This window comes from Rhamphochromis sp. 'chilingali', assembly GCF_963969265.1.
Source record: "Rhamphochromis sp. 'chilingali' genome assembly, chromosome: 1".
Lineage (NCBI taxonomy): Eukaryota > Metazoa > Chordata > Actinopteri > Cichliformes > Cichlidae > Rhamphochromis > Rhamphochromis sp. 'chilingali'.
This window is the reverse complement of record NC_137929.1, coordinates 24,035,382-24,046,044: the sequence shown is the minus strand read 5'-3', so window position 1 is coordinate 24,046,044 and position 10,663 is coordinate 24,035,382. Positions and strand designations below refer to the sequence as shown.

General features: G+C 39.4%; 1 protein-coding gene across 1 annotated transcript; it reads left to right on the top strand.

Moving 5' to 3' along the window:
* Positions 1-415: 415 nt before the first annotated feature.
* LOC308400072 (up-regulator of cell proliferation-like) lies at positions 416-2,820 on the top strand (the record flags this gene model as incomplete). Its single annotated transcript, XM_080887568.1, has 1 exon — positions 416-2,820. Exon 1 carries the CDS (start codon positions 991-993, stop codon positions 2,818-2,820), a length of 1,830 nt encoding a protein of 609 aa, XP_080743694.1. The 5' UTR covers positions 416-990.
* Between the last annotated feature and the right edge of the window lie 7,843 nt (positions 2,821-10,663).

The window sequence follows — 10,663 nt, the reverse complement described above, 5'->3', positions numbered from 1 at the left end:
ATACACTTCCAACACTCACCTCAAGTTCTTTCCAGAAATCTTGGCATGGTGAGTCATGAAGAGGGAGAGCGTTTTCATCAGGACATTCAGTTAATGGAGCAGAATGAGTGCATGATGGCTGACTATTGCTGGATGCTGTATTGTGACAATCCGAACGCAATATACACAAACAAATCACAGAGGTAGTTGACTGACAGTGATCATTATATCTATGCCACAGTGTGCGTCAGTGTGCGCCTAACACACACAAATCCATTGCAAATTAATATTACTCATTTTTGAAAAAGTTGACGTGACTGAAAAATCTGAAAGCACATCTGAAATCTGCATGAAAAACTGGTTTAGAAAAGTGTGTTGTGGTTTCTGATAATTACAAAAAAAAAAAAAAAATTGTTGACCTGTGTATTCAGTAAAACCTGAGTAGACAGTAGATAGAGTAGTTAGTTAAGTTTTAACTGGGTTTGTTCATTGTAGCAACTGTGAAACTGAAATGTATGATTAGACACACTCTTTGAGAATGAATGCCCTTTTTGCCTTTGAAAAAGTGAAGCTCACTGTACTCAAAGTACTTGATTGACGGTTTAAAGAGTATATTAAACCCATAATATAAAACCCAAGTTGCTCTCTGTTTTGTTCATTAGAGTGTGAAGATTTGACAGAATGCATTTAGGTATAGAAAACACTGCTTGTATAAATATGTGTTGACGAGGCATGTTGTATAAAGCGCTTTGAGTGTTCAAATATAATAGAAAAAAAGTACATAAAACCAATCCCAGTGTAGCTGACTTGGTTGTTTTTCCAGAAATAACAACCATCTTTTTATCCACAGAGACACAGCTGGCGAGGTTACTGGAAGATCTGGGCTTGGAGCAGTACTACAGAAAAAAGATATCGCTCAGAAAAATACTTGAGATTGATGAGAAGACTCTTATTGATGAACCCGGGAATCAGAAATCAGACCTTCCTTGATATTTTCTAAGGAAACTCTTGATGGTTAATGTGATAGCAAGGAATGTGACATATACCTCAGTTTGTCATTCATGCAGTGACAATACATCAGGGAATGCAAAGTTATTCTTTGAAAATCTATTTAACAGTACAAACACAGATGACAAGGTGAACCCTCCTGACATAATCACTGCTCTCTTTCTGTGTTCTGATGGTTTTCTGCAGCAGGAAATCGCATTCAAAATGTCCATGTGTCAGTTCTCTGTTCCTCTGCTGCTTCCAAATTGTGACACCAATCAGTGCACACTCGTGCTGTGGGCCATGAAAGACATTGTTAAAAAGTACAGACCTCAGTCTCTGTCAGAGTCCAAGGGCTTCATTGAAGACAGAATCGTTCTCTCTGAACTTCCAATGATCTCTTTTGTCAGACTGGGTGAGTGCTCCTCGTCCAAGTCAGAGATTCTCAATAAACTTCTGAGCAATTCTCAGCACTACCATGACACCTATGTTCATCGCAACATGGAGTGTGGTGACAGTCCAAGAAGAATATCCAATGGACTGACTGAAATTACTTGGTATCTTCCTTGTGGAAAAGCAAACATTGATACTTTCAGTCAACCAGTGGCTGTAGCCAACCTTTGTGGAGACATTGCAAGCTTTCAAACACAATACTCCTTTCTGTGTCAGAGATCTGCAGCAGTTTTTGTGTTCTTTGACCATTTAGGCTCTGAATCTGAATTCAGTCTACTTACCAACCAACAGCACAAGGCACAGATCTTCTTAGTGGGTAACTATGAGAGCAAGCACAACAGTACAGATGCTTTGGAAAACCTAGTGCTGACGTTGGGCTTGACCAAAACCAACATCATTATTAAGACAAAACAAAGAAATGATGTAGACTTTGTGAAAAGTCTGAGGGAAACAGTCAGAGATGTAGTTAGGAACTCAAAGATGAAGATGACAATAGAGCAGATGGCAGACATTGCCCACGAACTGGGAATCCTGGTTGATGAAGACTCTCCAGAGTGTCAGACTGCAAAGACAAATGCAGAAGCCATCACTGCTGAAATTCAAGACATCCATAAATACAAAGAAGATCAGCTTCAACGACAAGGTGAAATATGGAAAGAACTGACCTGCTTAGAGAAAGAAGAATGTCGACTTCAACATATCAGGTCTGAAAATATAGAAGATTACAAAAGCGAACTTCAGAAAAGGAAAAAAGAACTACGAAAAAAACAAAACTTTTATGACATGTCAACAGTTATGACATGTTTCATTAATGCAATATCAAGCCCAGGAACAGAGAGGTTTTATTTCCTGAAATGGATGCGAACGAACCTCGATAACATGTCTCGTGTAAAACTGTCTGAACTTCGGGAGAAATATAAAGAAAAATGTAAGAACTCTGAGAACAAAGAGGAGATCAAAGAAATTGATAGACAAATTTCCAACAGCTCACTGGGGACTGAACACTTGTTCCGTGAAATGGGTCAGATCTATGAAACCTCACTGTCCCTTTCACAAACAAATCCAGCACATCAACAGCTGCAGCATCTGCCCAAACTGTGTGCAGAGTTGTTGCTTGATGGATTTCCTCTTGAGCTTGTAGATGGAGATGCATCCAACATCCCTCTAAGATGGTTGAGTGATGTTCTCTCTCAGCTCAGTGACTTGGTGTCTCCAAACAGAAAGATCCTGGTAGTCACAGTTCTTGGAGTTCAGGGCACAGGAAAGTCCACTCTCCTTAACACCATGTTTGGAGTGCAGTTTGCAGTCAGCAGTGGTCGATGTACTCGAGGTGCCTTTATGTCGCTCATCAAAATCAATGAAGACATGAAAAAAGTCCTAAACTGGGCGATAAATAAATGAGAGAGAAAAGCCAATCAGCTGATCATTGATCAGTTTCATGATTGAAGTAGCAACAGGAGAGGGAGGGGAGAGAATGAGAGAAGAAGAGGCAGCTGTGCAGCGTAACGACAGAATAACTCCAGCTTTGTGTCTTTTTCCATTCTAGCTAAAGTTCGGGACAAACTGCGTCTCTTCTCAGCTCAATACGAAACGTGTAATATTTTCTCTGAATGAGGGACCATTCCATTTTTTTAAGGAGCCGTTGGCAACTCTACTAACTAACCTTATGAATAAAATAAAGTTCACTATCAGTAACATCATAGAACCCACCCACCTAAAAACTCCATCAAGCTGGCTAGAACGCAGTACGAGTTATTGCAACTGACGGCAAAAAGTCAGCACAACGAAAATAAACTCCACCTAAACTTAGTTTATATCTGACCCAGATAGACTGCAGGTCATAACTTCTTACCTGAAGTTCAGTTCACCTTACACTCGGACTGGTGGCTGCCTCGGGGCTCTCCTCCTGCCTCCCCTTCCCTCATCCACCTGCTGGCCTCTGTGGAAGCCCCGCCATAGCCACCACCAAACAACTGAGTTATTTTTACACATCGACCTGCATCTGGCCAATCCACCACCTCTCATTGTTCATGCCATTACAAAAAAAATAAAAAATAAATAAGTCACCGGGCATATGCCCGGTATGCCCGATGGCCAGTCCAGCTATGTTAACCTGCAACCAAATCTGCAGCTCCATACAGCAATGTTACGACTTAGATTATATCTTATAACTCATAACTCTTATGTTAGCTGCCCTCAGTAGCATACTGTCTGAAATATTCGACGGCTGCAATAATTCTTTAAGTGTTATTTTTTCCTTCGGATTCTAATTTCACCCAAGTTTACTAAACTCAACAAACTTAATATTACTTACCGGGACATTTATTCTGTCCTCATTTTCTTTCACCGAAAAATTGTTTCCTGCAGTGCCGTCTTTCGTGCTTGGCTCTCCTGCTAACGTGATGCACATAGCGCAGAAGCCGATGCTGCATTCACTTACACTCGGATATCTGAGCTTCACCGTGAAAACATAATCGGACATTTGATATTTGATTGAATTTTATTGTTTTACCTTTGGGGTGGCACCTGGGGTGGCCAGTCTGGTTGGGGGGGTGGCCTGTGCCCCCCCAGGCCACCCCGCTGGACACGCCATTGCAGAGACGGAGCGCCCCCAGAGCCTCACGCCCATCCCGGACCCACCCAGGGGCAGCCAGGCTACCAGGTCAGTAACCCACGTCCGTCAGCACAGACCCTCCCCTAGCCCCGCTGCACGCAGCCACGAGGTATCCGTCACCTGAGAGCCAACAGAGCCCCTAATTGGACATGACCGCTACCCCGGGTTGAGCCCCCCAAGAAAGATGCCTCCGGGGAACCCCCCGACGCCCTAAGCCTGTCCCTACCCCCACACCAATCACAACAGTGAAGGCGGGACCAAACTATGACCCCCCACCCCCACTAGGTGATGGAGCTGATCAAAGGAGCCCAGAGAAATTGATCTGATGTGGTGGCAGAGGCTGTATCAAGACTAATGTAATCTAATAGATAATTTCTATATTGGTTAGAATTCAGATTATTTTTATTTTTCCAGTTCATAAGGACTGTTTTCTTGGCTATGCATAGGGCAGTGAAAACCATATGGGCTATATTCTGGCCGAATACGCAAAAACTGATCACTGACATATGCTCTTCTCTTGTGATCAGTGACCAGTGTTTTCGCTGCAGTGATACAAACTATGAATGGCACCCTTACAAGAGATACAAGGAAATTTACCCAGACTGGAAAATCCCTCCAGATGAGAGCTTTAAGGCATCAGACTACTGGAAATATGTGATGGCGAAGTACAACAGAGACTTTGCCAAACAGTATAATACAGAAGCTGCTGATATTCGGTGTTGTTTCACAAAAGAGGATGTAAAAAAAAGACTCAAAGAGTCTTTTAGCGTCCAATGAGACTACTAGAATTTCAGCTAATTTTCTTCTGGTGTAAAGAAAATACAAATATAATATATAAAAAAAATTAATTATAGTTTACAATAAGGAAAGAAAACAACTACAGTTTGTGTTCACCTTCACCTGAGTCTGTATTTAACACATTTATTAAAAAAAAATCTAGGTATATCATGTTTATTAAAAGATTCTTTGTGTTTTTCTTCTAATTAAGTAAATGTCACGTAATAACCTTTATTCATTGCTTTCATTTATGATCAAATATGATCAAATATTTACATTTATGTTTTTAATTCTCATTAATAAAACAATAAACAAATCGAAAGAAGCAAAAACTTACAGCAGCAGCAGCAGCAACATTCACATCACTGCTCCTCCTACCCCCTGCTAGAACCAGGCTGACCACCGGCCAAGATCAATGAACATTTACTCCTCTTATTTCTTTAGAAAGATAAAAGCCAAAGGAAGACACAGAGACTGTGAGAAACCACCCAGAACACCCATCGGCCAGCTATTGGGATAGCTAACATCCCTCTGACGGTTTCGCAGAGCAGACTGGCTCCAGCTCAACATTTCCTCTTAAACAGAAAACATGCAGAGGTTTGGAACTCTGTTGAACTGTATTGCACAATCAAGTCCTTAATAGAAAGCATAATGCAGTTTTGATGGACTCAACAGCAGCGGGGTCAGCAACGGGTTGGATTAAATGCATCATATATCTGGCACTGCTTCTGTTGACACATGACCAATGTATCTCTCCCTGTCACTGCCACGATGATCTACAAAGGTGTTGAGTCTCCTGGCATTTGCCCTTCAGATTAAAGAACCACTAGTCTGGGACCGACTCTGTAATTTAAATGAACTTATAGGAAATAGTTTAGTCATATTATAGTAAAGGCTGGGTAATAAATGTTTCCAAAGGGCAACATGAGAAACTACAACTGTTGTGGAGGATCGCACCATGAAGCTTAAAAAGAGATCAAAGTAATATTGAGCAGAATTGGGTTCAACTCACTGGTAAATGGACTGGTTGTAGTGTTTTTCTGTTCTACCTGAGCCTGCAGGTTTTAGATGTCGCCCTGGGTCAACACACCTGAATCAAGTGATGAGTTCATTACCAGCCTCTGGAGAACTTCACGATATGTTAAGTAAATAATTTAGCCATTTAAATCAGCTGTGTTGGATCAAGGACACATCTAAAACCTGCAGGACACCTGCCCTCGAGGCCTGGAGTTGTCTACCCCTGCTCTAGTGACTGTTGACATGACAGTCAAAGGTTTGGACAAACCTTTAATGGTTTTTCTTTATTTTTACTACTTTCTACAAACTGAATAATAATAAATTTAATAATTTCCCCCAGGGATCAATAAAGTATTCTGATTCTGATTCTGAAGACATGAAATATATAAAGCAAGATATATGGAATTTTGTAGCAAAGAAAAACTAGATAAATAACTCTAAACACATTTTATACTTTAAATTCCTGACAATAGCCACTCTTTGCTTTGTTGACAGCACTGAAAACCCTGGACTTTCTCTCAATAAGTTTCATGATGTAGTCACCTGAAATGGTTTTCACTTCACATGTGTACCTTGTCAGGGTTCATTTGTGAATTTTCTTGCCTCCTGGAGCTGGGACCATCAGTTGTGTTGTGTAAAAGTCAGTCTAGTACACCAGGGGCCCGTTCTTCGTACGTCGCTTACTACATCCAAGATCAAATGACACATCCAAGATCAAACCATCGTGCTAACCGTGAGCTTGCTAATCCGGTTCCCCGAACACACCTGCTGTTGACGATTAGTACAGCTGGACGCAGTAATGTGACATCACTGGGTGTCATAAAAGGGGCTACGCATCGATAGTAGAAACATTGATCGGCAACCCTCTGATTGGTCGGCGAAAATGTCGAAGGAGCGCGCTCGGCTCGGTATTTTTCGGCAGCAGAACAAGAACTCCTGAGTGAGGGATTTCAGGAGTTTCAGAGTTTAATCAGAACGCAAGGGAACACTGCAAAGGCTGCAAAAGCAAGGAGAGAGGGCTGGCAGGAAGTTGCTGACAAATTAAACTCGTAAGTAATTTAATAATAATAATAATAATATATTGGATTTATATAGCGCTTTTCAAGGCACCCAAAGCGCTTTACAATGCCACTATTCATTCACTCTCACATTCACACACTGGTGGAGGCAGCTACGGTTGTAGCCACAGCTGCCCTGGGGCAGACTGACAGAAGCGAGGCTGCCATATTGCGCCATCGGCCCCTCTGGCCAACACCAGTAGGCGGTAGGGTAGATTTATTATATTACACTATATTATCCAATATTATATTACATTATATTATATTGTTATATTATATCCTCTTTCACATTAGAGCCACAACAGGACCCACTAGAACATGGGAACAAGTAAAAGTGAAATATAAGAATATTCTACAGAATGGTAATATTTATCACTTATATTGCTTTTCGTCTCTTGGAAAGAGAGCCTGAAATAATCTGTTTGTTTGTTTATAACAGCAACCAAGAAAAGGGCAGAGCAAAAAAAGACAGGTGGTGGTCCTGCACCCCCTCGTCAACAAGTTGGTTAAGTAAATAATATCCTCACGGGAAAATCGATATCTCTCAATGAGCACACTGTCGCGCTGAGCTAAAGGATCCTGTCTGTCCCGCAATATACGCTGAATTCTGAGGACTCTCCTTATCAATCTTGCACCTTCCGCAAAGGGCTGCTCGCGTAAACGGACAGGATATGACTGCGACAGGCTTCCCAAATCCACCTTCGCTTTTATAGCCGTGGTCTCTCATCTTGATTACACGAAGTAATTTACAATTACTACTCTGAAATATGAATTACATCTGTAATAATCACATACATGTAATAGAATGTTAATAGTACATTTCCCTTTTTTAGGAAATGACCTGTATGTATCTGTGTGACATCAATAAAAGGATCAAGTGCTGCATTATCTTCAGTTACATTGATGTTATTTATTTATCGCTGTTGCTTTCGTATAAATGAAGCGGACATACCTGCGTGGCCGCGATCTAATCCTGTTTACATAAAGTAAACCTGCTCCCGAGCAGGTTTACGCTTACGGCTCTGTTGCTATGACAGCAAGTCCCGGATGAGCTTCGGGGAACCGACTGATCCAGGATCACGCGAAATCGTCAACAATCTAATCCAGCTAACTTACTTAGCGAGGTACGAAGAACAGGACCCTGACCTCTGACTGGTAGTGTATACAGTACCATAAAACTAAACTAAACTCTTTTATCAAGTCTAAAAGCTAAATTCAGATTTATTTGAATCATATTAAACATGTTTATGCGTATAATTTAACTACATCTGACCTTCAAAATGATTTGTTAAGCTGAAAAATGAAATAAGTGCAGCTTATTTGTAGAAATTTCTGCACATTCTGCTTATCCCTCCTCCAGGGTCCCAAACGTTAATTGATCTTGGACTCAAGTTATCCATGTAGAGTTTTTAAGGAACAAAAAAGGAAGTAGCTGCATCCAGTAGATTACAGGAAACCAGAAGAATCAGACTGGCATTTGCTGGAGGATTGATCATTTATTGATGTTTTGTGGATCGCTTCACTTCTTATTAAAAACTGGATGTACAAAACACCTGAATAAATATAAATCTTTTACAAAGACATGATACTGAATAACATCCTGTTTGTTGTTCTTTATATTTGCTTACTTTCAAAGAATATTAAGATAAAAAACAGGAAACCCAGTGGTGGAATGTAAATCAACGCATTTATTGTAGTCTAACTTATAATGAGGTGCTGATATAACATATATTACATTTTATTACACATTAAAACATTGTATCAGGCTCTTATATTGTTCTGTTCTTACTTTTAATTCAGTAAATCTTTTGAAAACACAATTTTTAAAAAACTCATCAGTGTTTCTGCTTTTCTTTTCTTTTCATTCCAATTACAATTATTACACTCTTAGAAATGATAATAATAATAATAATAATAATATTTCCACTGTGGGATTTCCACCCACCAGCAGAAGTAACACTTCTCCATTCTGCTAATAAATATCACAGTACCTGGCACTTGTTTTGAAATTCTGGGGCTCATAACTTTTTGAATAATTATTGTTTTGGTTTTATTCATCGTGTCCTTTGGACCTTTAGGTTGTCAGTATTTTTTATATATTATGTTACTCTCCAGTGGCTCTTGTTATTTAGCTTATTAGTCAAGTCTTGCATTTTATGTTTTTGCCTACAAACTAGATTTGCCAGCCTGTTGGTGTGGCAAATCTAGTATATAGGGTCGGAGAACTGGTGTGACTTGTTGCCATCATGGAAGTGGCAAGCCCTGCTGCCATTGTGCCAATGATCTATAAAAGCCCCCAGAGTGCAGTTGTGGTGTGGCGCTCCTCCGTGACACACCCCCATTTTGGAATTTGGTTTAGGTTCTTGCGCCTAGTGATGGCAAACAGAGGTTTCATGAAGCTCTGAACCTCTTTGAACCACTGTGTCAAAAACTGGTTCATTAACCTTCATTAATTACACTCATGGGTGACATCTGCAGGCAACAGTGGTTAATGTACAGCCAACTGAAGCCTTGCACCTATATTGTGATGCACCTATATTATAAAATAATTGCGAGAATTACATGAATGTCCTGGCAGTCTGACTTCATGTTACACATCTTTATTGTTTTTATCTCATATTAAAAAAATCTGCCTCACTAATTCCATCTATAGAATAACTATAAAAAAATAAAACACTGTGAAACATTGTTGATTGTTCATTATATACTCTAAAGGGAAGATAATTTTTACATAAGGCAATGAGGAAGTTGCAATGTGTTTATATGGAAATTGATATTGTCAGTTTAATAATCTCACATTTATTTATTTCCCACATAATATGGTATTTATTAACAGTCAGTAAAAAAGTCACCCCATGAATGATAGAGACCTGTAAGTATATTATATTTGAAAGAACACTTAGTGTCACAGGATTATTCCATTACTAAATGGAATAATGCTGTAAAGAATGTTATTAATGCAGTTATAATGATGCAGATTATATGGCACCAATAAAATAATTTCTGTATCTCCACACAGGGTTTTTCAAAGTTCAGTTCTGTTAGTTTCCACATGCCAGTTGTTGTGTGCTAAAAACAATGGCCACCAGGCCAAAGCAATGGTTTTGACTCGATCAGTGTTAACCCCGCCCCCTGGGTTTGATGGGTGAGGTTGATAAAAAATTTTCATGGTGAGACCTGAAGGAGTCAACTGTACCAAAATGAATTAATTAAATACACCATTAAATAATTAGTTAAATGTGTTAATAATTAAATTAAATGTGTCAAAAACATTTTTAATTAATTATTTCCAATTTTAATTAATTATTTCCAATTTTAATTAATTATTGCCACACTTAATTAATTATTTAATGGTGTATTTAATTAATTCATTATGGCAGTCCTGGCATTCCATACTAAAAGACTGGCTATCTGTAAAAAGTAATGGTTTTGACTTGATCACCGTTAACCCTGCACGCTGACTTTGATGGGTTAGATTGAAATAAAATCCAATTCATGAACACAGCAGCTGGGCCAGGAGTGCCAATGTGAATTAATTAAATACATCATTAAATTATTGATTAAATGTTTCAATAGTTTATTAAAATTGGAAATAAATCAATAATTAATTAAATGTATTGTGGAGGTTTGTAAGCACAACACGAGAGATCCCAGTATTTCACTCCAACTTTAATCTCGGCTTATCACAACTAAACACTCAAGGCACCAAAACCTAACCCTCTCACTTCCCCTCACACTGGAGACACCTGGTGGTCCACCACAGTATAAAAAATTAAAT